Source organism: Dioscorea cayenensis, chromosome 14 (assembly GCF_009730915.1).
Source record: "Dioscorea cayenensis subsp. rotundata cultivar TDr96_F1 chromosome 14, TDr96_F1_v2_PseudoChromosome.rev07_lg8_w22 25.fasta, whole genome shotgun sequence".
NCBI lineage: Eukaryota > Viridiplantae > Streptophyta > Magnoliopsida > Dioscoreales > Dioscoreaceae > Dioscorea > Dioscorea cayenensis.
This window is the reverse complement of record NC_052484.1, coordinates 2,076,183-2,103,335: the sequence shown is the minus strand read 5'-3', so window position 1 is coordinate 2,103,335 and position 27,153 is coordinate 2,076,183. Positions and strand designations below refer to the sequence as shown.

Here is a 27,153-nt window from a genome sequence, read left to right as displayed (position 1 = left end):
ATTTTTTAAATATAATTAAATCTTCATATTTAATAAAATTAGATCAGAAATTTACAGCATAAATGACCAAATATTTTACAAAAAATATTATAAAAATAAATTATATATAAAAATATTACCATAAACTAGAACAATCTAATTCGATAAAATATAAACACTTAATTATACTTATTAAAAAAAAAATTAAAATACACAATTACATGGAATTCTCAAAAAGACAAAAATTAACACTTTCACACCCTAAAATAAAAAATAAAAAAAATCATTGACATGCATTAAATAATCCGCAGCCAAAGTGAACCCCAAGTTCAGTGCTTTCAATACACCACTACCTCATTAACTCCTCCACACATTAACTCCCTTTCCTTCCCTCTTTTTTTCTCTCTCTTTGTTTCTGTGTTTCAATTTTGAAGCAATCTCTGCATGTACTTTTCTCATACCCCACACCATCACCCTCTCCCTCACCTCATTTACTCCTCCTACTCTGCCACCTTCTCCTGCTCTCTCACCTGCTTATTTTTCTTTTGCAGGTGTGAAATCCCAGCATTTATACCAACATCCCTCCTCCTCCTCCTCACCCTCCAATGCACCACCACCAACATCATCACAACAAACACTCTTTTCTTGCTTGTTTCTTATACACACTGTTGTGAACAATGGGAAGAGCTCCTTGTTGTGATAAACAAGGCTTGAAAAAAGGTCCATGGACGCCTGAAGAAGATAAGATTTTAATTGACTTCATTCAAGCCAATGGTCATGGAAGTTGGAGATCACTTCCCAAACTTGCAGGCATGCATTCATTAATTTCATCAACTGTTGAATACTCACTACTGTTTTTCATTGGTTGTTTGTTTTTGGTTTGGCAGGTCTGCTGAGGTGTGGTAAGAGTTGCAGGTTGAGGTGGACAAACTATCTCCGGCCAGATATCAAGCGTGGCCCTTTCACTCCTGAAGAACAAAAGTCCATTATTCAGCTTCATGGCATTGTTGGTAACAAGTATGCTCTCATCTTTCTTTTTCCTGCATTTGTAGTTCTACTTTGAAGTGAAGTTCTTAGTAAACTTTCCATCAAACACCTTTCTTGCATTCCTAATTCTTTGTAGACCTTTTTATCAAACATCTCTCTTTCATTCATCCTTTGAAGTGAAGTTCTCTATGTAGACACTTCCATCAAGAACCTTTCTTGTATTTCTAGTTCTTACTACACCTTTTTATCAAACATCTCTCCTGCATTCCTACTTTGAAGTGAAGAGAGTTCTCAATAGACTTCCATCAAACACCTTTCTTGCACTTCTACTTCTTTCAAACATTTCATCAAACACCTCTCCTGCATTTTCCCACAAGCACTAAACTTCTCAAAGGGATTCCATCAAACACCTTTCTTTCACTTCTACTTCTCTGAAACCTTTCATCAAACACCTCTCCTGCATTCCCACAAGCACTAAACTTCTCAAAGGAATTCCATCAAACACCATTCTTGCACTTCTACTTCTTTCAAACATTTCATCAAACACCTCTCCTGCATTCCCAAAATCACTAAACTTCTCAAAGGAATTCCATCAAACACCATTCTTGCACTTCTACTTCTCTGAAACTTTTCATCAAACACCTCTCCTGCAATCCCACATTCACTAAACTTCTCAAAGGAATTCCATCAAACACTTACCAGGCATGCAAGCATTGCCATTTCTTAGTCTACAAGAGAGCTCAAATTCTCAGTGGAATTCCATCAAACAGGTGGTCGACGATAGCAGCACAACTCCCCGGAAGAACCGACAACGAGATCAAGAACTACTGGAACACTCACCTGAAGAAGCGTCTACTCCGAATGGGCCTCAACCCTGACACCTACGCCCCATCATCATCCCCATCGTCGTCGACCAACTCCTCCTCATCCTCCTCCGCGCGTCACATGGCGCAGTGGGAAAGCGCCAGACTTGAAGCCGAAGCTCGTCTATCTCGCGAATCCCTTCTCTTCTCGTCTTCCTCCTCGTCCACTGCCCCAACCCCAACTCTCTCCGCCTCCAGCTCCGACCTCATCGCAGCACGACCGGAACCCGATTATTTCCTCCGGATGTGGAACTCCGACATCGGCGACGCCTTCCGCCGCCCTGTCACTGCGACACCACCTCTCGACGAGGGCAAGAGCTACGCTTCGAGCTCCAACGGCGACGCCGAAGACGATGAAGACGACGACGACGATGACACCTACGAGCTCTACTTAGACTTCTCCGGCTCCGGCGGCGCCACCGCCGCCGCCGCCGCCTCCTCTGCGGGTGATGATTTAAATATGAGCTTTTTTCAGGGGCAGTTCGGGAATTTCACTTCTTTGTTTGAAAGTAGTGATCTTGAACTTAGTCCTGAAATGAAATGAAAGTGTTCAGTGTGAAAAGGGTTTGTGCTTTTGGTGGTGGTTTTTTGAGGAGCTGGAGTACTTGAGTTTCCAGCTTTTGAAGGGTTTGTATTGTATTATTTGTTTGGTGGGATGATGTTGATGATGATGATGATATGTAGTAATTAAAAATGGAGGGTTTTTTTTTTTGTGTATTATATTTTTTGTGGATTTTAAATTTGGAATTTATAAATATATATTCTGGCTTTTTTTTTAATTTTTTTTTTAAAAAAAACAAGTGACTGGTGTGTGCGCATGTGATAATCATTCAATTCATATACTCTTAGTCAAGAGTTAATCGTCTGTATTTATAACTGGAATGAGAGATTGGGCTACGAGCCTACGAGTCTGTATTTATAACTGATGATTATTTATCATTATTATTTTTAATAGGTTTTGAATTTGAGATCTTTTGGTTGTCTTATTTAATTTTATTTTTTTTGAGTAATAAGTTCAATTGCTATTAAACCATGAGTGTTTTGGTTATCTTCTAGTTACTTATTATGTTTGTGTCTTCAGTTATTTTTATTTATTTATTTTTGGGGCATGTGTTTATCAAATCTTGTGTTTATTATAATTGTTATTGTTATTATGGAGTTTTATATGTTATATCATTGTGAGAGAAAAGGAGTGGCAATTTTTTTACCAAACAGCTGGGTCAATTGCAGATCCTGGTCCCATCGCTAGAACGCCTGCTTCGCTGAAGCGATCCCGGGATAAAAATATCACTGCTTTTGCGCAGTGAGGCGGACGTGGGTCGGTGCTAAGTTTGCTCCTCACATACGACGCCTCGAGCTTCCTAGATTGTCGCTTTTAAAAAAAATCTTTTTTAAAAAAATATAATAATTTTTTTTCCTTATTTTTCATAATTTTGATTTAGTATCATATGCCATAAATGATTTTTGTCTAGCAAAATTGTGAAGTACATTGATGAAAATGAAAATTGAGTCGACGTACACATCCAAAAATGATAGTCATAATTGTTTTAGATAAAAAATAATAATAAAATATCAATATTATTAAAGGAAAATATACATATATTAAAATAAATTTTTTACGTATGTCTTGATTTTAAAAACATAGAATGTTTGACGATAATTATTAGATTATTATTTAACAGTTGTTATTTATAAAAGTGATGCTCAGAATTACTGATTATACTTTATATCATGAATAACGCCCCTAAAAAATAGTTTCTTTTGAAAAAAATTAAAACTTTATTTTCAAATACATGCTTGCTTTTAATTTATGTACTTTTTTGACATTGGTGGAAGATTTCAAAGGTTTACCTATGCTTACAAATAAATCTTCACCATACAAACACTAACAGATAAAATTAAGATAAGCCGGCTTAAATAATAAATAACATTTGAATGTTCATATTTGCCATCTAATATATATATATATATATATAATGCCAACTTTTGAATATTTGAAAAAAAAAATACTAGTTCACTATTCTTATTTTCCTCCTAACTGAAAAGTTGATGATTTGATAATTGTCTATATTTATTTAAAAAAAAACAAATATTAAATTATTTTATCTCTAATTTTATGAGTAAATTCAAAAGTTAAATGGGTACATGCTTAATTTGTCAAGTTTACCGTTTATTCATATTAAATAATACTATATCAGGTTTAAATTATTGTCACTTTAATTTTTTTTTAATCAAATTAATTATCAATTTTAGAAATTCTATAAGTGTTAATTATGATATTATATTCTACAAACTAACTATATTTACCCTAACTAACCCATTAGAGCACACGTGTGATAAATTTTGAAAGTTTAATGTGGTGCATGCAATGCATATATGATACTCAAATAAAATAAATAGCACAATACAAGTAATAATAGTACTTTTGCAAGTAAATGTTTTACATATGCACACACACACACACACACACACTCACACTCACAATTGCTTGCATTCATTATCATTCTGAAAAACATTAAATGCATCATCCCAAGTCCTCTCTTGTCCTGTCTTAGCCTTTGAGTCTATTTACATACATAAAAATTACACACACATGAGATAAGATGACAAGATATCTCTCTCTTTATATTTATATTTATATTTATATTATTATAAAATTATATATATTATATATTATATTATATAGTTTGGTGTTTCTCACTCTTCATTTACTTCACTTTGGACCATTATCTTCTCATTGACTATGACTAGTACTGTTCTGATTTACACTTGTTTAAGTATCACTGTATCAGTGAAGGGTGAAGTAACTTTTTTACTTTTTACTGTTTCTTTTCTTCATAGTTCTATTTCATTTGTACGTTTTCCCCCTTAATGAATGGTTTATATACCACGAAAAGGGTTTCCGAGGACGTCCGTAGATGTTCACCGGTAATAACAATTAAGTTTGATTTGTATGTTTTTAAACGGAATAGAAAAAGAGATTCACAGTTATGATTTATTTGATTATTATACAAACAATAAATTGAATAGTTTAGATTAAAATACTGGTAGTAATAATTAGGTTTGATTTGTATGTTTTTAAACGAAATAGAAAAAGAGTTTCATGGTTGTGATTTATTTGATTATTATACAAACAATAAATTGAACTGTTTAGATTAAAATATTATGTATTTTATTTTTTTACTGTATATTATTTATAAGTACAATAATCTGAGTATTGTTTATTCCACTTTTAATTGTGCAATATAGTAATTACTTTTTATTTATAATAAAAAACCATATATATATATATATATATAAATATAAGGGTGAGTAATTTAAGTATGGCCCATCTAAAATTTAGAGATATTTATAGTAACCATTAGATGATAATATGACGATTATGATCATCATGAACGGTTTAAAATGTGTTCCATAGTGTTGCACAATAACATAGCTGTAATTAAACATCTTTAAACAAATCTACTAGCATATCTAAATTATTTTTTCCATATATATATATATATCATCATTGCTATTTGTACCCATTAAATTTCTCCTTTAATTTTTTTGGTACTTAACGATTAAGAGAAATTTATTGCTTACCTCTGTAACAACATTTATTTTTACTGTGATACCTTTACAATATGACAGATTAAAAGTAAACATGTTTTAAACATATCAAACATGTTTTTTTTTTAATATGCAAAATTTAGTTTATTAAATAAATATAATTATTGGTTAATAATAAAAGTGATTTATTAAAAGTTATAATTTTAGTTGTCAAACTAAAGAATAATAAAAATACAACATCAAACCCCCTTGTGTTCAAAAACTACAACTATACAACATCAACAACAACAACAACAACAATATAACATCACACTTTTACACACAATAATTAACAAACATAAACATTACAAATTTCATCAGTTTCACAACCTACAACAAACCAATTCCAACAACAAACTCAATATAATATAGATCAGAGAGTGGTACACAAGTTAAAACAAGTAGAGAACCTTCAATGAGATTTCGATATTTTTCCTTTATGTTTTGATCGAATTCTAAGCACCGAAACATCCGAAAAGCTTTATTGGAGAAAGGCCGGAGGCACGGTACTTTGCAGCTACCTCCTCAGCCTTCAAGATATCCTCTCCTCGCTTCGCCTCGGTGAATGCTCTCTTCTCTTCCGCGGCCTTGTGAACCATTGCCACCTTGTTTTTCATTTTCTCCGCGTACTCTGCCTTCTTCTTTTCTAAATCCTCCTGCTCATGCATTCATCCAAATTATCCTTTATATTCGATATATTGATCATGTGCAATGATAAAGGTCGATAAGAGAGATGAAATAAATTTTGTTACCTCGATCTTCTTTAGTTGAGCTTCTATAGATGCCTTCTTTGTGTTCTCCCATGAAGTAATCGCCGACATCTTCTTAATAGCTCTGTTTGAGATTAACAAGAAGTTAAATATATAGCATGAAAAGCATAGCATGGTTAGAATATGATCATAGATGAAAAAAACAACAGAGGTTTTATGCTTAGTGAAAAATGATATGCTTGAGATTAACATGAAGTGAAATAGCATAATCATATACTAACACGAAGAAGTTTAATAACATGAAAAACAGAGCATGGTCGGCCTATGATCATCACTGTCAAAGGAAGTGGGATTTGTATGTAATGAGAAACGATATGCTTGTGATTAACATGAATTAAACAGCCATGAGTGGTTTATGAAAATATACATAAAAAAAATATATATATGATATGCTTAACATTAACATCAAGGAAAATAGCATGACAAACATTGCAGAGTTGAAGATGGTTTTATTTGTAATGGAAAATGATACTCATGAGATTATCAACATGAAGTTAAATAGCATCGAAAGAATAGCATGACTAGTCTATGATCATCAACGTAAAACAAAAAAAAAAAAGGTTTTATATGTAATGAAAAAAATGGTATGCTTGAGTTTAACACCAAGAGAAGTAGCATATGATCACAGATGTAAAGAAGAGCAGTTTCCATATGTAATGAAAATCATATGCTTGAGATTAACATGAAATAAAATACCATGAAAAAGCATAGCATGATTGGTTAAAAACATAACAGTTTTATGTTAATAAAAAATGATAGGCTTGAAATATCAGAACAATAAATTGAAGATTTTACCTGTTTTTCAGCTTTAGTTTTTTTACACTGTCTTCCCAAGCTCGGATCAAAGACATTCTCTTTTCAGTTTCCACTCGAGCAAGAATAGCATCTGAAATTTCAATATCATAATTCACATGAACCTCAACTCTCATTTCAACATGTTTTAAACTTAAGAATTCATGCTCTAAAATAAATAATAATAATAATAAATACAAGTAGTTCATAAATCACACAAACATGTTATAAAACAAGACAATCCATGTAAAATAAATAAATAAAACAAATAGTTCACCTCTGTCAGCAATTTTCTCAGCTGGTGGATCTGCAACCTCTACAAAAAAACAAAACAAGAATTAAAATTCAAAATTAGACAACAATTAACACAATAAATTAAGGATCTAAACATATATATAAAATGATGATGAAGTGGTGCAATAAAGTAGCAGAAAGAATGATTGTGCTTGCTGTGAAAAAGTTCAAAAGACCAGTCAAAAAGAGTACTTGCAAGATGTACAAATCATGAACATTAACCAAGAATTAATTAAACAAATTAATAATAACAAGTTGTAAAAAAAAAAAAATTAAATCTTTTAAAAAACAGAAGAGAATTTCTCTGAAACTGTGAACTTGGAATTTGCAAAGGTTGTGGTCCACCAAAGTTCTCAGCTTTTTCCTGCACAAACACATCATAGGATCCCAACCAAAGCCACTTTTCCTTTTTGATTTTTATTTTCATATTTATTTATCTATTTTTTTATAAAAAAAATTATCTCTCCATCCTCACCAAACCCTAGAAAAAAAATTTAAGAACAAATCAAGAAATCCCACTGAAAAAAACCACAACTTTCACAAAATTTCTCAAAACAAGAGAATAAATTGAACTATAAACAACAAAACAAAGGGCAAAAACAAAAAAAAAAACAAAAAAAGAAGAGAAGAACTGAAAAGAAGAAGAAGAAGAAGAGATCTCACTCTCAACAATAGTAAGAGCTTTAGAATCATCAGGCTTTTGCTCAGCTGGTGGAGGTAACACTCCCTTCTCCTCTGCCACATCCTTTGCTAACTCTGAAGCCAAGTTCCTCCTCTCATCCTCTCCCATGGCTCTTCCAAGCTCCAAAAACCCTTCCACAAAGAGAAAGAGAAAGAGAGAGAGAGAGAGAGAGAGAGAGAGAGAGTGAGAGAGAGTGAGAAGAAGATGAAGAGAAGAAGGAGAAGAAGAGGAAGAGGAAATATAGCCGTTGAAGAAGGGGAAAGGGAAACGAGTTTCTGAGATGCGTTTCCGAATGGGTATTTAAAGGGAAACGGGTTTTGGGGTTGGAGTGGGATGAACGGTAGAGAGGTTATGTGATGACACGTGGCGGAATCGTAGCAAATAGCTAATCTGGATGATGAGCCGGCAGAAAGTAATATCAACCGTTTATCTTTGCATTGAGATTGGGCCCACTTGATGTGGGCCCATTTGTTGTTAGTGGTCCCTTATTAACAGCGGTGGTCTCAGATATGAGACAGCTCATACTTGAAGATATTTCTTTTTATTATTTATATATATATATATAATTTTTTTTCTCATATATACCCCTATGGAAAAAATAATTGGTAGTATATATCGTACAAAAATCATGCTTTTTTTTTATAAATTAATTAAATAATTCTCAAAAATACACCAAAATACCATTGCATTTATCTCTGTTATATAAACAACTATGTCAGAAGTTATTGACAGTCTAGTGGTAACTCATCACAAAATATGCAAGAGGGTGAGAGTATGAAATTTTTTCCCCATAATACTGTTTATTAATACTCTTCATATTTAGTATTATTTATTAGTTATGGTGCGAGTTCTCATATAGAAAGAACAATATTTATTTATTTTTTTATAATTGTATAACTAAAAAAATTATTTTTTAAAAAAATATTAATTCACCGTAAATGATGTATTTCAGTATATACTTATCCTTTTAACCGTGTTTATTGTTGTCAATATACATACACACACAAATACACGTGTTTCAAATATTATGAATGTACCCTCCAAAATATTAGTTTATGCATCAATGAGTCCTCTTGGTAGTGTGGTACAAATATTTGAAAAAAATTAATATACTTTTTTTTTTTAAGAAAAAAGATTCTTTAGAGTGAAGAGAAATACTAATATTTTTAGGGATGCAAAAGCAAATGTCCCTAAATGCAATTAAAAACTAAAAAAGGTATAATAAATTTAATTATAAAATAGTAAATTAGTAATTGATTAACATAAAGTGAAAAATTTTCAGAAAAGACCTTGAAAAAGTGAGAAATTTGAGAAAGAGAAGGGCCCACATGCTGGTAGGTTAGCAACTTAGAATAGTGTGGTCTTATCTTAAAAGATGGGTTTTCTTGGGATTTGGATTCATTGATCATCTGAGATCCAACCGTTTGATTATGATCGGACGGTCCAAGATTTAAGCATTGTTATATAGTCAATAAAGTAGGTATTTAGTTTACCAAACTTTCACCAATGGTTAGGAAAATGTCACTGTTAAAATGTTGTATTTTATTTATATTTTGATCTGATCTATATAAAATATGTTGCTAATTAAGAAGTTATTAGTTTGAATGTATCATGTATGTATGTATATATATATATATATATATTTATTGATAGCTCGTTAAATAATTTATTAGTCATAATTAAAAAAAGAAAAGAAAAAAAAAGGCATACAAGGTTTTAATTGCTTGTATACCTTTCTAAACCCAAGATTATTACATATATATTTTAATAGTTATTTATAGAGAAACTAAATTAATAAAAAAAATTATGACAAAATAAACATAAACATTATTTATTATTTATTTTTTTATATTTTTTATTAAAATATAGCATGTTATTTTTAAATCGCGATGTCACGGGACCCAAAAACGACAGCGTGGGAGGCCCAACGACCATTTTGAGTCTATCGAGCGTCGGATCCCTCATGTAGGGGTGTTATAAGTCTCAATGATCTAGTTCAAGTGATTTTGTTTGCATTTTTCAACTCTTATTTTTTTAATATAAATAAATAAATTATAATTTTCTTGAGTAACAAAAAAAAAACCAAATACAACCATATAGAGTAATATAAGATTATATAAATAAAACAGTCAATACTAATAGACTACCAATACAGGAAAGTCATTAAATCCATATGTGATGATAGATATTACAAATTATAAAAGCGAGCCCATAAATAAATGGGGTAATAGTATTTGGGAAATAATCATTGAGAAGAATCATCTCACGTATTTATATTCTTTGGAATATTTAAAAAATAAATAGGTAAAAAAAAATTGGAAAGGAGAAAGAGAAGTATGAATAGAAAAGAAAAATATAGCTCTTAAATCTTTTATAATAAAGTTTCAATTTGAAGAATATATGTAAGCATTGACTATTTTATACATATAAATATAAAATTTGTATTATTATATAAATAAATAAATATAAACATACTTTTTTACTCCTTACTCTGTCACTCATATACAAATGGATGATTCATAGGAATATAGACATCCAACTAGCTATTTTTAAGGGTATATATGTAATTTTATATGAATATATTATTATTATTATTATTATATAGTTCGGCTTGCATTGAATGCAAACAAAGATAATTGCGTAACTTGTGAGACAAAAGAATGAAAAGGGCATTAACCAAAGCATTAATCCATTTAATTATAAAATCATAATTTGCTTGATTGATCAAAGTGAAAGACTAATTAAAGTGGCATCCATGAGAATGCTTATTATTAATTTGGTTCTTAATGTTATATATGATTCATTTGAATTTTTAGGCATGATAAGGTCAAAATTATGTAATTCTTACTAAATAATGTAATTGTTAGGGATTATTATTATTATTATTATTATTATTATTATACCAAGTGTACTTTTAAAATGTTCTTCACATTCATATACTTGCTTTATTTTTATTTATAATCATATTTTCTGATCATATATTAAGTCATTACCAAAAATCACTTTTATAGTAATAAATATATAGCCAATAATAATTGTTTAAAGTGGTAGAGAATTATCTCACTTATGGAAATGATTTTAAATTTGTTTTTTATGTATAAAAAATATTTTTCGAGCTAGATCTACATAAAAGACTTCAAATGTTTCGTTTATGACTAATTTAAAAACAGTAACCCTAAAAAACAGATAAGCTAAAAACCAAAAAAAAAAAAAAATAAATAAATATAAAATACATAATGAATATTTTAGAAATGCATAGACATAATAAATTTGATTGAAAATATATATTAATTATTCATATTTATATATACTTGCATGCATAAATATACAAACACACACACATGCATATATAAGTATAGAGCAAAGAACACAGAGTGGGGTCTAAGAACAACTCACTTTCTCTTTTGGTCCCTCATCATGCAATTTGTTATTTCTTATGTCCTTTCTCTTTGTCTAATCTTCTTCATTTATATTTAAAATTTTGAGAGGAACTTGAGCTTTATATATATATATATATATATTCGCTGTCATAATTCAATTAAATGATGATAATTATTTAATTTAAGTAAAAGGGTGGCATTCATAGTTTGGGAAGTCCATTTTTTCATATCTTAGATTCTAGTGTTTTGTAGTTTCCTTAAATATGAGGTACATATTGACAAGTTGATCATTTTGGACCAATCATTAATTTGCACTTATCAAACCTTAGAATTAAAGCAAATGATTATAAATAAATGTGACATTTAATACAAGAACAAGATCTATCTATATTAGGATTTACATTAAATGAAATAAAAAATATATATATTAATTAACAAAAAGATAAGGAGTAATTAACAAGCAACATAATTAATTAATTAATTAATTTAACAAGAGAATTAAAAATAATGTGAAGATAACCAACAACAACATTGTAATGATTGAAAAGCATAGGAAGAATTCCATAATCACTATTTAATAGTATCTTTTAAGATGTGCTTAGCTAAACAAGACTAATTAAATATTTGGATTAACTTAATTAAGATTGCTTAAACCTCCATTTCAAACAAATATTGTAAAAAGTATATCTTAAAAACTTTGTTTAATGAAGAAATGTTTTTTACTCTTTTGAATAGGTTGGCCAAAGTTGTACTCTTTGGTGATCACTTTACAACTAATGCAAAGATCATGATGATAAATAAATATAACTCTCCTCTTTTTTAGCATTTCTTTCCCTTTTTTTAACCTAAAACCTAACATTATATATATATATATATATATTCCTCAAAAATTGAAATTATTAAATATTTATATATCTTGAACCATAGTTAACTAAGTATTAGTTTTTTATAATAGTTAAAAAGAGTGGTGAAATTTTTTTTTATGCTCTTTATATGAACATAGGAGAACATTCATAGTATTATATAAAAAAAAAATTATATATATTTATATGTTAATAAAGTTGATTTAAGTGATACTAGTTTGGATTCGTTTAAGTAAGTGATTTTGAGTTTAAATTTTAATATGAAAAAACACTGAATTTTACAAATACATGGGTGCACACAAATGATTTAAATTTTTTTTTTGTAGAGGTATATATATGTGTGTGAAAAAAAGCATACTTTTCCTTTTTTTCTTTTTTATTTAAGAAGTTTGGTAGGATAAATACAATTATATTTTTGTAGCATTTAGTTTTTTTTTAAGGTTGGTTTCTTACAAGCAAATCATTACATTTTGATAATATAGATTATAGACTTAGGTAGGGTCAAGACATTGCTCACAAAGCATTGGATTCTTCTAACCAAATATCATGGAAAGACGAGAAAGTTCTTAAGATGAGATGGCATAGATTAATAATCATTTATGACAATGCACTATGCTCAACTTTATTATTTATTTATTTATTTATTTCTTTATTATAAAGTAGATAAATTATGTCAAAACATGGAGTATTTTAATATACCATAAGTTACAAAAGAAGTCGATTTTTAATTTTTACTCGTGAACTATTTAAATATAACACATATCCTCATCTTGTATTATGGAGAAATCAATCCCTAAACTTATAAAGTATGTATGTATGAACTTATGACTTTTCATTATATATATACATACAAATGTAGAATTTTATTTTTAAAAAAATTAGTTTTAGAGAGGTACACAATTAGTTATATTTTCGTATATAATTATATATTTTGAGGTAATATGCTTAAAAAAAAGAAAGAAAAGGAAAAAACTTTTGTATATGATTAATAAAAAAGAATACTTGTTTAACAAACTTTTTATCACAATTGGAGGATGAGCATCATTGGCTATTCAAGCATCTTTTCATGACACTTGAAATGGGCCCTAAAGACTAAGTAATGAGTTAAAGCTATTTGAAAACAAAGGAAAAAAAAAAATAAAGTCACAAAGATAGAAGATATATATAACCATGAGAAAAGAGAAAAACTAAATCCTTGAAAAGAATAATGAAAAACAAAAATTCAGAGTTGGAATTGGATTGGGCTTTCATTACTTGAATCTCAAGTCATGTTATTGCATGGGCTTTTAGTTTCTAATAAGCCCAACCCAATTTCTTTCAAAATTTGAATTTAATTATATATTAACAATGGACATCAAACATATCTCAATGTCAAATTATTCCAAATAATAATAATAATAATAATAATAATAATAATAATAATCTTATAAGTCAAACAATCAAAGTGAACTTAATTTAATTGTAAAGAAACAGATCTTGTATGCATCTTGAATTAACATATGTTGTAGTGAACTAATCATGGGACTTTGTGTTGATTAATAAATTGAAAATGAAAGTAGTCTTACATGAACATTATAATGTGGAAAAGTGCAAAGAATTCATCAAAATGATATATTTCATTTATTTGTTAAATTAAACTAGAAAATTGTAAATGCCTTGAAAACTCCACTTTATACCAATGAAAATAATATAAAGTTTCATGTGTGCTAACTAGAAGTACATCATTAGCTAAGTTGAATAATATAAATGACTCATTTAAATATAGTGACTAAAATGACCAAAAGACATTAGTTTAAGATTAACCAATCAATCATTGATTAATTGCATTTTAATATCAATTAATATAAATCAACTATTTCAGAAGTTTTCCATACATCTGATAATTTTCTAAAATCTTGGTTCAAAACATGGTAACAATTTCAACCACAAAAAGCATCATCAATTTAAGAAATAAAAGAAATAATAACAAATTGAATCTTATAAAAATAAAATTTGATAAATTGATAACAATCATATTTTTATAAAAGAGAGTTAAAAGAAAAAAAACAAAAGTTACTTGTAAATAAAAAAAAAAATCTCGACTACTCCTGCAATAAAAAAAATTAGTATTTCATTTCTTTTCCAATTGTAAAGTCAAGAATGTTATCTGTGACTTATCCATATTCATAAATGACTTATCCATATTCATAAAACGAAAAAAAAAAAAATTGTAAAATCTCATGTAGGGAAATGCAAAAGACCCATCAATAATAATATTGTTTGGTTGGAGTACCATGAGAAGATCTCAATTGCCACACTTTGATGATGCTTTTGTTGAACTAGCTTTTGAAAGTGGGGCAACAAAATCAATGACTTTAGATAAGTGTTTGCGCTAATCCAATTCTCAAACTCTGTTTCCTATAAAACCTTTTTCCTTTCTTTCTTTTTGATCATGTGTTTGCCTCTACAAAAAGTTTAAATAGATTTGGGATGGTCACCAATTTAATAACAAGAATCATATTTTGTTGTACTTTAATTTACTTTAAAAAAAAAAAAGGACCCTTGATCTTGTTTGATTCTTGTTCCTGTTTATTTCCTACTTAAAAAGTAATCCCTAATCCATCATTAAGATCTATTAAAAACTTAAACACACTCAAATTATTTAATAGTATTTAAATGTTAGTAATATAAAAACAATTTTGTCTTTTCAATTTAAACTTAATCCTCATGTTCAATTAAAAATTTTGAAGCAACATATAATTCTATGAGTCCACACATTGCATATATTTCCTAAGTTTATTTTCTCAATTAATAATACAAATATATTTGTTTTAGCATTGGAACTACACAAACTTGTTCACTTTGGTATTTCTAATAATACTTCATTGACTAAAAACTAAAATTATTTTTTTTTGCAAACAAACTAGCATACATATTAATAATGTAAGATGAAAAAAAATCAAAATAAATATTTCCATGTTGTTTAAAGATCAATATGAATGTTAGGATATACTTTAGGAATCAATTTTGTAATTATATTGATTCTATACAATTAGCTCTTGCAGCACATACTGTAACTCTAATTGTAGATCTAAAAAACCGGTGCAATAAATATCACTATCACTAAAACTAGGTCTCCAAAAAGGATCATTAATCATATACCAAATAAATACACAATGTCAATAAATATACCCAATGATGTTTTGCTTTATTGACATCGAGTTACCAATAAATAATATCATAATAAAAACGTCTATTTTTTTTTTTTATAAAGACAATAAACACCATTAAAAAAGGTACGCATATATGAGGGTGTACTAATTATTATAGCTTAACGCCTCTAGAGATAAATCCATCTTACCAACAAACAGTACTGATGATCAATACTGGACTATAGTGGACAATGCATAAACAATATTATGGGATTAAAGTTTTAAATTCTCAGCACATTAGGGTGAAAAATATAAACGATGGTTTCATTTCACTCATGACCACAAATATTTGCACTTTATAACACTGTGGCTATATAATTTTTTTTTATTTTAAAAAAACAAAAACTACTTGACTTCTCTTCGGTTGCATGTGAGACCATAATAGTATGTTTTGAGGCAGTTTCCGATGAGTTTATTGATGTGGCATTGACTTACCACCTCCACATCAGTAATTCGTAAAAAATAACCTCAAAATAAATCATTATAGCCTGATGTGTAATAGGAGAAAAATTAAATAATTTTTTAATTAAAAAAAATTATTATTATAATATAATAAAATACAAATATTCGTGGCCACCAGTGAAATCAACTCTGTAAACAAACCATAAATGAGGAAAAAGTTTAAATTGACAAAAGAAAGAAACAACCGAGGAAAAATAGCCTAAGAAAATTGAAAAAAAAAAAAGAACCTATAAAAGGGGGGCATAATCTTGAAAGAAGGGATATGAACTTGGTGGTCAATCACTGCTTGCACAAGTGCCTAGTGTGTTATTAATAAAGACCCATAGTACAAGCCATCAATGTGGTTGTGGTCAGTCATAAATGTTTACCAAAATATTGTTTTACTTTTCTTTTTTAAAAATTTATTTTAATGTCTTTAATAAGGCCAACACTGTAGGGTCCCTCCAAGTCCATGATGGGAGGGGCTAGTGCCAGTGCTCTCTTTTATTATTAAATTAAAAAATATATATATATATATATATATATATTTTATTTTAAATTTATATTTCATATAAATCATTTATTTCAGCCTAATATATTTGTTGATGAGATTGAGACATGTTTTATCTTAGTCCATACTGTGCAGAGACCCAAATCATATAAATATCTAGACTGTGTTTGGTTCACGGTAACGTAAAACATCACCAAGAATTTAACAGTAATCTAAATATATTACCATATTTGGTTATCGTAATAGTGATGATGTTAAGGATAATGTAAAATTACCAATTATAAAATATTATCAAATAAAATGATAATTCGATTATCACCATAATAAACGTTAATCCAGATTACTAGATTAGTGATAATCTGTAATATTTTTTTTCAACCATGCCTCCACTCATTTAATCTAATATCTTACTATACTCATCAAAATCTTACTTTTTTTTTTTTCTCTATCAATTATTTTTGGCCGACATCATCCAGAGTCATCACCATCCGCGTCGTCATGACCCCGTACCACAATAACTTTAAATTTGCTACAATGATTTCAAAAAGAATGGTTATTGAAATTAAATTAAATTTGCTCATTTTATATACTAAGGTATTTTAAAAATATGTGAAAAAAATAATTTTTGATATTATAACTTAATTATTTATTTAAATACTTTAAATTAAAATTTCCAAAATTTTATATGCAGGAGTAGTTAGGTAAATTTGACATATTACTGAGGTAATTACCATGACTATCAAATATGGTAATGAAAAACTACCAGTAATATAAGTTTTCAACCAAACATAGTAATATCACATTACCACAATATTTTTGGATATATAACATTCCCGACTTCATTACCATGGTAATCTCCTTACCGTAATAATATATCATTACCGTGAACCAACAACCCCCTAATCTCCAAACTTTCTTTTCAATTAGAAACAACAGTAATAATTTACAAAATTTTACCACTAAACAGTTTTAATATTTTTAGAAATAGATGACAAGTGCATCTCATTTACGAGAAATCAAAATGTGCACAGACGTGGAACAAGCTCAATAAACCCTTACATTGCATGAGTTATAAGATTCGATCTCAGATTCTCTCCAAAACGAGCACTCTATATAAACTTGATATCAATAGGCTAAGAGGCCGTTGGCTTTTACCTATAAACTTCATACCATCATTTAAACCATATTTATTTACCACTATATATACTATGCACCATAATAGCAAGGAATTTAAACTCTTGATCTCTTGTATGAAATTTTTGTGCTTTATCGTTAGGCTATACCAATACTGGATATATCATTAAATTTTCCCTCACTTTTTGAATGAAAAATTTCTACTAAATAAATAAATAAATAAATAAAACCCAGGCAGTGTAAAAAAAAAAAAAAAGAAGAGAAAAGGACATTAATATTAGTAGAGCCAAAATGTGGTCATTATGGTTAACTTGATAAATACTCATTAACTAATACTAATGCAAAAATATTAAAAGAACAAAAATATTAAAAACTAGTACTAGTTAGCATTATAAAGTTCATAAACTAATTAATTCAAGATAAGGAAACATGTCTCTATTTGCTGGTAAAAGGTCATTTTATAAGAGAAATAAAAATACAAAAAAATGGAATAATTAAAGGCAACAAACAAGTCTGTCACTATGCATGCCGTTAGACATAGCAGATCTGCCAGTGAGAGTTGGTTGGATGATCTAAAGGAGAATGAAATTACCTTAATGCACTCAACCTTTTTTAATGACAAAAGTACCCCTAAAAACACAAAGTAGTACATAACTCCAAGCCTTTTGGAGAACCCTTCAAGGGTTATAAACTAAAATTTATATAAGCATGAGCCACAGTAATTCTATTATTATTTACTATTCACTGCCTGGCAATGAGAAAAATTTTAACTAATGCATCAGATTCTGCATCAAATATTCCTGTATGTTTTCAATTTCTTCTCATGTTTATCCAGTGGTTTTAATGAATAGATTGGGTATCCACAAGACATTTTCATAATATCACAGTGGGTGAACAATTAAGATATTTGATTCTTATATTGAAAATTAAAAATTCAATACTTTTCAATACATGATTGAGACAAAAATAAAGTGAATGACTAGTGATTTGTCAGCATTGTGAAAAAAGAAATCATAAATACATTTTAGATTGTAATAAATTCTAAAACATATAGTTCTATTAATAAAAATAGATAAATTTCAAGTTGCAATAAATCTAAAACTACAAAATTCAAATGATAAAATTAAAATTTTATGAAACCACTTAAATGTGAGAAAATTATAATGTTAGAAATATATATATATATATATATATATATATATTATGAGAATCAATTTATTTATGGACGTCTATAGATAAAAAATATATAAATATTCATTATCAGCAGTTGAATCTCAATTTAACAACATTAATAACCAGTAAATAATACAGTAATTACTGTTTAGAATATTACATCGCACAATTTTACTGTTCACTAATGTCAGCCATTGAATTGTGATCCAATGATTGATAATTGAACATCTATAAGGGATGTTTTGCCTCTATATATATATATATATAATACGATGAATCTTCATGCAATGTTTTTTGAGACAGATTTAAATAAATAGAACTAACCTTCTCAACCCACTAAAAATCAAACTGAGAGGAAGGGTTTACATGGTGTAATGATAAGACAACCTAGTGGGTTTGGGTGTGGTCCAAGGGACAGAGTACACACGTTGCTCTGTTTTTCATATTTGTAACTAGTGTTGGCTGGCACTGGATGCACTACAAGCAGGGGAGCACAAACACAATTGACCATTCATAGAGACATAGAGATAAGTGCATACTAAGTGGTCTTGTAAAAAACAAGGACATGTGCTTGTGGGGGAGCAAGGGATGATAGTGAGACTAAAGTGTGTTGTCAATGCTGTGTAATTCTTAAACAGTGAGAGTTAATGAATATCTTTAATACACTTCTTCTCTTTGTTTTTTACTTGTCACATGTATTTAATTCACATTAATTTAAAAAATAATTAAAAATAATTATTTATTTATATTTTATGAAAAAAATTATTATTTTCTAAAACTATGTCTATTTAAAACTCACTAAATAAAATATATGATTTAATACTTAATTAATTGTGATTTATTAAAATTTTTTAAAATTATTTAATACTGTACAAAATTTCTAATGTGACAAGTAAAAAAATAAAAAAGAACTCCAAAATGTGACAAGTAAAAAGAAATAAAAAAAGTATCATACATTAGAAAAATGCCATCTCTATAACTTGATTTGTATAATAGATTTTCAATGTATTGATTGTTATTAACTTGTTATTTTGACACCATTGAAGATTTATCATATTATAAAACAAAAAAAAAAAATACTCCAAGATTTTTTAATTTATTCATTTACATTAGTTTTTCATTCATTGTAAAGATCTATGACATAATAGTTAAATTTCCATAATACTAATAGATGTCTATTATGAATATTAATAGATTTATAAAATAGATTTTCAATTTCACAGTTATCAACTTTTTCTGTCAAAGTCATGGAAGATCTATCATATCATAGATAAAAAAAAAACAAAAAATATTAATAGATGTCTCCTAGATCTATCATAGCATAGGTGAAAACAAAGATATTAACAAATGTCTCATATCAAAACCAATATATTCGTAGGATAGATTTTCAATGTATTGATAGTCAATTATTTTATTTTACTTATTATTATTATTTTTTTTAAGGGAGCAACAAGTACCAACTACTTAGTGACTTGCACACATTAGACAATATGTGCCCACTCATAAATTGAACAACAAGCTCACATCCACATTTGAGAACTTTTGACACCCATTTACTTACGATCGGTGTGCTTCAATTTTAGACAATAAGTATTTTTTGGATGTGTTTTTTGCAATGGAGCTTGTACTACTAGGCTATCAATCACTTAGTAGTTATTAATTTTTAGTCATTAATTTTTTTTCTCGAGGTAATTGAAAATCAGTTATATTATATATTTGATATTGTATCATACCCAAAAATATACCTTTAATAATTAATTTTAATATGATGCATCTATCACTATCTTGGGGCTTATCTATGTTTATGAAAAATGATTAACTTTTCATATTTTATTAAAAAATATTTTTTTTATTTCTATAAAAATCAGATTCTTTACCACTATCATGAACCCATATTTGTTAATTAAAATATTATTTTAAAATATTATTGTAAAATATTAAAAAAGTTAAAAAAAAAGAGAAAAATAAGAAGACATAAATTCATTTTTAATATCTATTTAAAATATAAAATTAAAGTATTCTGTATTTAACACAACACCAAAAATGAATTTAAGCTACTAAAAATCTATATTTTTTTAATTAATTTACATTTTACAATATCAATTGTAGAAAGAATTCAATTTTTATGAAGGTATATATAAAAGTACAAAGAAAATTACTTTTTTACAAGAGAAACCCTAACATTCTTTTTAAGTTATGCTTAAAACATTTTGGTCCACTGTACAGACATCACCTGGAGAGACATCGATATCTAAAGATATGGTCCTTTCTGCTTTGAGTTTGATGCTCATAAATATAGCATCTAAATTACATGCGGTTGGCCAGTGATAAGTCAGTACCATGATACATTGTTGGGAGAAACTATTAACATGGTCCTCTACTATTGGTAAGTGTGTAAGAATCTCAATGTTAGAAAAAGGGAATTACTATTATCAAAGAATATTTAAACCAAAATAATATCCCAAATGAAATCCCGGATATGGGATTAAAAAAAATATAATCCCTGAGGTGAGATTTAAGGGTTACATTCATGACACTATTTCAAGATAAATAACACAACTCATTATCTAATGCATAAAAAACGTCATAGCGGTAAATGAAACATAATTGAATATAAAATCATAACAATTTCAAGGAGAAAATGTCACCAACAAATGGTTTTAATAGATATGTTTGATTAAGATAATCACAAACAAAATTAAAGCCAGATTATGTTGGGGAGTTTCCTATCAGACATGTTTCCTTTCTTGATTTGACTTACAAAAATTAAAAGTGTCACTAAATTCCTTGATTATACATGAATGATAATATTTTAAAATTATTTTTTTAATACTATAATTTGATATGAGAAAATTTCAATTTTATCACAGCTTGCTTTTACAACAAGAACCATTAGTAGTTTATGACTTTATTCCCCTCTTTTAAATTTTATTAAAATATAAATTAATTTTTTATTTATTAAAATTTTAAAAATATAATTTTAAAGATTTTACCTTTGCTAGATTCCATGGTCATAATTTAACCCCTTTCCCGTTTTGGACAGTCCATATGGACATCACAGGACAGTATCATAGAAAAACAGAAGAAGAATATATACTAGAACAAATTTAGAAATAAAGATTAATTTTTTTAATCCAAATCAAATCTAAAAGATAAATTTTCCAAAAAAAAAAAAAGTAAGAGGACACATTTGTCAAAACAACAAAGAAAAGGATAGCTACAGTGACCAACGTCCCAAATTTCTATGGGTGTGAGCAGCACGCAACACACACCACTTTAAACTTTGGCTCTTTTCTAAATTTTCTTTTAAAATCAAATTAGACATCAAATTTTCTTATATTATTACATCAGAAGCTTCTTAATTTTATATGTTTATTTTTAATAATCTCTTACACACCCACTAAAAGTGCTGAGATCTGCAACCTTGTTCTCTTCTATACTTCAACTCTCACACACCACATTAACCCCCTCTTTCTCTCTCTAAAACCTGTTTGTCTTGGCTGTCTGAAAACTCCTGTTTTTATGTCCAAATGTGGTTGGGGGAAAGTGAAAGGGATGAATGCATAGAAACATCCCTTGGAATGATGATCAATTGAAGAGGGTGAAAGGAATCAAAGATGTTCAAGGCTGGAAGATGGAGGAGTGAGAAGAACAAGATCAAAGCTGTTTTCAAGTTCCAGTTTCATGCTACCCAGGTGATCATCATCCATCCCCATTTTGCTATTTTTTTTCTAAAATAGAACTTATTTGAATATGAATGCAAGAATGAAGAAGAAAGGTATGATCTTGTATACCTGATTGATGATAAACTCATTCAGGTGCCGGAGTTGGGATGGGAAGCCATGGTTGTATCTTTAGTTCCTGTGGATGTTGGAAGACCAACTCTGAGATCAGAAAAGGGTGAAGTGGTTAATGGAGTTTGTCATTGGAGTAAACCGATCTGGGAAACAGTGAAATTCATTCAGGATCCAAAGTCTGGAAAGATCAATGAAAAAGCTTACCAATTTCTTGTTTCAGCTGCTGTGAGTAGAACTCATCCTGATTTATCAATAACACATTATTTTCATTTCAGTGTGATTGATCAAGTTTCTATTCAGGGATCAACAAAATATGGATATTTGGGGGAGACGACTATTAACCTTGCGGATTATGCCGATGTTTTCAAGCCTTCCTCTGTTTCTCTGCCACTCAAGGGATCGAACACGGCTGCGATCCTACACGTGAGCACGGTTATTGCATTTCGAATTCATAGTATGCATATTCATGTGTTTGACCTGTAGAGCAAAATGTACCCAGAAATCAAGCATTTGTTCCTCATGTTTATTTGAGACAGTTCATGTGATTGATACTTCAGAATTTTCCTGACTATCAGAATGCTTTTGTCAGGTTAACATACAGAGAATGCAAGGTGATGAAGAGAGAAGGTAAATATATGACTTTATAGAAATTGACATCTTGAAGATTTGGTGTATGGTGTATGGTTTTGGTTATAAGAGTATCAGTTATGATAATTCATCTAATTCTTCAGAGTAACTGATGAACATGGAGCTATGATTGTCGGGCATCAACGCAAAACATTGCAAAGCCAGCTAAGCAATGAGAAAGATGAGATCGGGAAACTTGCCTGTGATGTAGATGTCATAAATTCTCCCAAGGTAAGGCTGCTTGTGCTTCCGGCGTGCTTGGATTCATATGAACTCATTTCTGGCAAGCATTGAGTAAATAGAGGAAGAAAATCTATCAAAGAAGAAACCTGTTGATACTGTCAGTGCAATTTTACTAGTCATTTGAAAACTTCTCATAATAATAAAAGCATGAAATCAAGTATATCTTTAGTGAGCAAACTAGAATGAGAAATTCACTAGATAAAGCATATGAAACTTGTTAATGTTGTTACCATTGCGTGTGACCTGAAGTACGAATTGTGCATCAAGATGTCTTAGTATGTAAATCATCCAGTTATACTATCATGGCTGATCAACTACAATTTTTTAGCAGGAAAGCTTGTTTATTGATAGTCCGGCAGAAAAGAAATTCCAGTCTAGCAGGAATATGGTTTACCATTCTGACTTCAAAAAATCTGATGGCTCTGATGCTATATCAAGGTCCTGCTCGGATAGCAGTTCAGGACAATATAGCCCAAAACTGAATGGAGTTTTCAATAGCAACTCTCAACAGGACTCCGTTACTCTACTCTCACCCCTATGCAATAGTGACACTCCTCGAAATGCAATTGCCAGTTCAATAGAATGGTCTGCTACTTCAGGTCCTGATGGAAAGATGGATGAGTCAATTACCAGTTCAGGGGAAGCTGGGTTGAGAGAAAGACTGTATGATCCTGACATTAGTCTTGAGAAGCTCAGAAGTGATGCAATTACACTAGTAAGACGGTTAGACATATCAGAATTGGAGTTGCAAACTCTTCGAAAGCAAGTTGTGAAGGAAAGCAAGCGAGGGCAAGATCACTTAAGGGAAATCAGTAGCTTAAAGGAGGAGAGAGACACATTGCGAAGAGAATGTGAAGAACTTAAAAATGTGCAGAAGAGAACTAACAATTTGAATGAGTCGCAAAAGATGTGTTTTGATGGTGAAGATTTGAGGTCCATGCTTGAAGAAATTAAAGAAGAATTAAGCCATGAGAAAAATTTGAATGCAAATCTTCAATTGCAACTACAAAAGACAAAAGAATCCAACTCTGAGTTGATTCTGGCTGTGAGAGATCTGGATGAACTGTTGGAACAGAAAAATAGGGAAATCTCTAGTGCTGATGATACAAAAGTGGCTCGGAAAATATATGAGAATTACCAAGATAATGGGAATAATTCTCCACATTTGAGAAGTTGTAAACACAATCAAGAATTCTTAGAAACCATGGTGCAACACCATGATGACGAGCAGTATGCGCTGGAAGTTCTAGTGAAGGAGCATGATGTCGGAGTTAAACATTCACTTGAACAGCAGATCATAAGTCTGAAAAGTGAGGTAGATCTCTACCAGAAGGACCGTGAAGAACTAGAAATGCAAATGGAACAGCTCGCTCTTGACTATGAAATTCTAAAACAGGAAAACCATGAAATCTCATCTAAGCTTGAACAGATCCAATTGAGAGAACAACTACGAATGCAGTATGAATGTTCAGCGCATTTATCAATTATTAATGACCTTGAATTCAACATTGAAGGCTTAGAGAAAAACCTTGAAGAGCAGGCAGAGGCATTTGAAGCTGATTTGGAAACTGTAACCCGTGCGAAGGTTGAGCAAGAGCAAAGGGCTATACGAGCAGAAGACGCATTGAGGAACTCAAGGAGGAGTAATGCTAATACTGCTGAAAAGCTTCAAGAGGACTTCAAAAGGTTGTCTGCACAGGTGTCATCTACGTTTTATGCAAATGAGAAGTTGGCCATGAAAGCAATGACTGAAGCTAATGACCTGCGTTTGGAAAAATTCAATTTAGAGGAACTGCTGTGGAAATCTAATGAAGAGCTTATGCTGGTGAAAGATCAATACCATGTGAAACTTCAGCAGCTATCAAATCTTTTTGACATGAAGACAAAAGAAACAAGTAAATTGTTTCAAGAAGTTGAAAGCAAGAGTGCAGCATTGGATAATCAGAGGAAATATAATGAAGCATTAAAAAGGGCTTTCTTAGAGGAATTGCTTGCGCTTAGAGTTGACGTTGAAAGACTTGAAAAAGAGAAAATTCATCACTCTGAACTGGTACAGCAGAGAGAAAAGCTGATAGGTAAGATGAAACAACTGAAATCAGCATTGGAAGACAGTGAAATGATGGCACATAATAGAAACATCGATGGAGGTCTGCTGGAGCAAGAAATCATTTCCATAACGGAAGAAACAAATAAATCTTTGGAGCTAAAGGATTCAAGCCATTTAGGAGATGAAGAGGAAACGATGATCAATAACCTAAATTCTGAGGTAGAAAAAGAGAACTCAAGGAACGAAGTGCTCTATCTAATGGGTGAACTTCAAAATGTGGAGAACATGGATGGTTTAATAACTAAAAAACTTGAGGATAGTGACACAAGAATTGCCGTTTTTGATGGAGCTACAAAGACAATTGTGGAGAAAAAGAATGTTAAATCTGGATTACCACCTCACAACACCAAGGAAGTTGGTGCATTGCAGGAGAAATGCAGACTTCTTGAGGTAAACTCTCCTAATAAGATATTATATAGCATTGTAGTACCCACTTACTTGAAGTACAAAAAGAAATGAAATAACAAGCAAGAACTAATATAATAAGTACATTAACAAATGAAAGTTGTCGCATGCTTCATGACAATGTTTATTTACTTGTTTGGCAGCAAGAAATAGAGTTGAAGGATACCAAGATAGAGGATACACACTATTCATTTTTGGAAATGGAGGACATCAATGATGCAGGCAGCCAAGAGAAGATGGTTTGTTGTAAAGACACGGGTGATAAGGTAAATCAATTGAAATATTTATTTTTCTGGCAAGGGAAAGATAATTAAATTAGTTTCCTTATCAGAAACTACTTATCTGATTACATGACACTGAAAAATCTAGTATGAAAAGCAACCATTACTTCCATGTTTGCTTCCTTTTGACATCATTCATTTCATAGCAAATGCTCAGACAACTGATTGTGGAAATTGTCCAGTTGTCAAAAGGATTCATATCTAAGATTAAGCTCAAAATTTTACTTTAAAGCATAGCAGACAGAAATTTAGGATAGAGAACCCCGGGTTCTTAGTGTTCTCGATGAATGCTACCTCTACTTTTGGTCATTCACACGGATTTATGGTATCACAAACTTACAATTTCCCAGTTACTGACAGTGGAATAAATTATCAGGTAGAAGATGTCAACATTGATGGCAAGAATATCAATACTGTTAACAACAGTGAAGTTAAACACATGGGTGGAGATCTACTAATACCGAGGTTAGGAGATAAAGCATTCATGCTTAGTCCGAGCACATTCAATAGGCTGCTATACATGAGGTAATTTTTTGTCATCCTATTTTGTCAACCAGAATTCTTTTCCAAACATGACATGATGTTTGTTGCAATTTATGTACAGTAACAATACTCTTTTAGAATTGGCTAGTACTAAATTCTCAGTAAATTCATAAAGTATTAATCTGCAGAATATTCAACATTATGCAGCATTACTAAAGATGGCTCAGAGAGAGAAGAAAGCTTCGTAGCAGGTACCTGTGATCGGGGCTATATTGCTGAAATTTTGAGTGAAGTAGCAGTTCTGAAAGAACACAACAAGGCTATGGAAGCTGAGCTGAAGGAAATGCAGCAAAGATATTCAGCGATAAGTCTCAAATTTGCAGAAGTAGAGGGTGAAAGACAACAGCTTGTAATGACCATCCGTGGTCTTAAAAATGGCTCAAAGGGTTAGTTCTTTTGATATGATAGGAAAAAGGCTTCTGTATAGGCAGACAATTGGACATTCTAGGCAGCAGATCCCGGGCTTGGAAGGTCATTGAGCCTTCATGACCGCAAAAAG

General features: G+C 30.0%; 3 protein-coding genes and 1 long non-coding RNA gene across 6 annotated transcripts; 2 read left to right on the top strand and 2 right to left on the bottom strand.

Annotated features, from left to right (window-relative positions):
* Positions 1-379: 379 nt before the first annotated feature.
* On the top strand, positions 380-2,430 carry LOC120275579 (transcription factor MYB17-like). Its single transcript, XM_039282203.1, has 3 exons — positions 380-789; positions 867-996; positions 1,737-2,430. Exons 1-3 carry the CDS (start codon positions 657-659, stop codon positions 2,371-2,373), a joined length of 900 nt encoding a protein of 299 aa, XP_039138137.1. The 5' UTR covers positions 380-656; the 3' UTR covers positions 2,374-2,430.
* A 3,253-nt stretch (positions 2,431-5,683) lies between these two features.
* Positions 5,684-8,173, bottom strand: LOC120275580 (remorin-like). The gene is made up of 5 exons (XM_039282204.1): positions 7,940-8,173; positions 7,260-7,298; positions 6,986-7,076; positions 6,173-6,254; positions 5,684-6,076 (listed from the first exon to the last, which is right to left on the bottom strand). Exons 1-5 carry the CDS (start codon positions 8,064-8,066, stop codon positions 5,876-5,878), a joined length of 540 nt encoding a protein of 179 aa, XP_039138138.1. The 5' UTR covers positions 8,067-8,173; the 3' UTR covers positions 5,684-5,875.
* A 13,764-nt stretch (positions 8,174-21,937) lies between these two features.
* Positions 21,938-27,152, top strand: LOC120275159 (thyroid receptor-interacting protein 11-like). Of its 3 annotated transcripts, none has more exons than XM_039281666.1 (9): positions 21,938-22,346; positions 22,470-22,673; positions 22,749-22,871; positions 23,038-23,075; positions 23,180-23,306; positions 23,647-25,815; positions 25,974-26,096; positions 26,488-26,636; positions 26,783-26,942. In XM_039281666.1, the coding sequence occupies exons 1-9, from the start codon at positions 22,269-22,271 to the stop codon at positions 26,808-26,810; spliced, it is 3,039 nt and encodes a 1,012-aa protein (XP_039137600.1). In that variant the 5' UTR covers positions 21,938-22,268; the 3' UTR covers positions 26,811-26,942. The 3 variants fall into 3 exon arrangements, with proteins under 3 accessions (XP_039137600.1, XP_039137598.1, XP_039137599.1); XM_039281664.1 differs by having other exon boundaries at positions 21,958-22,346; positions 26,802-27,152; XM_039281665.1 differs by having other exon boundaries at positions 21,960-22,346; positions 23,650-25,815; positions 26,802-27,152.
* Positions 22,446-22,925, bottom strand: LOC120275160. Its single transcript, XR_005541068.1, has 3 exons — positions 22,791-22,925; positions 22,653-22,689; positions 22,446-22,535 (listed from the first exon to the last, which is right to left on the bottom strand). It is a non-coding gene; the product is annotated as an uncharacterized LOC120275160 (long non-coding RNA).
* Position 27,153: the final 1 nt, after the last annotated feature.

Bases quoted from the DNA above. Each gene is read 5' to 3' on its own strand.
- LOC120275579 (XM_039282203.1), top strand. From the start codon at position 657: ATGGGAAGAGCTCCTTGTTGTGATAAACAAGGCTTGAAAAAAGGTCCA. The intron at 790-866 runs GCATGCATTCAT...TTGGTTTGGCAG, and splicing joins ATCACTTCCCAAACTTGCAG to GTCTGCTGAGGTGTGGTAAG. The intron at 997-1,736 runs GTATGCTCTCAT...TCCATCAAACAG, and splicing joins CATGGCATTGTTGGTAACAA to GTGGTCGACGATAGCAGCAC.
- LOC120275580 (XM_039282204.1), bottom strand. From the start codon at position 8,066: ATGGGAGAGGATGAGAGGAGGAACTTGGCTTCAGAGTTAGCAAAGGAT. The intron at 7,299-7,939 runs GTGAGATCTCTT...GTTTTTTTGTAG, and splicing joins AGCTCTTACTATTGTTGAGA to AGGTTGCAGATCCACCAGCT. The intron at 7,077-7,259 runs GTGAACTATTTG...TTGAAATTTCAG, and splicing joins TGAGAAAATTGCTGACAGAG to ATGCTATTCTTGCTCGAGTG.
- LOC120275159 (XM_039281664.1), top strand. From the start codon at position 22,269: ATGTTCAAGGCTGGAAGATGGAGGAGTGAGAAGAACAAGATCAAAGCT. The intron at 23,076-23,179 runs GTAAATATATGA...CTAATTCTTCAG, and splicing joins CAAGGTGATGAAGAGAGAAG to AGTAACTGATGAACATGGAG. The intron at 23,307-23,646 runs GTAAGGCTGCTT...ACAATTTTTTAG, and splicing joins ATGTCATAAATTCTCCCAAG to CAGGAAAGCTTGTTTATTGA.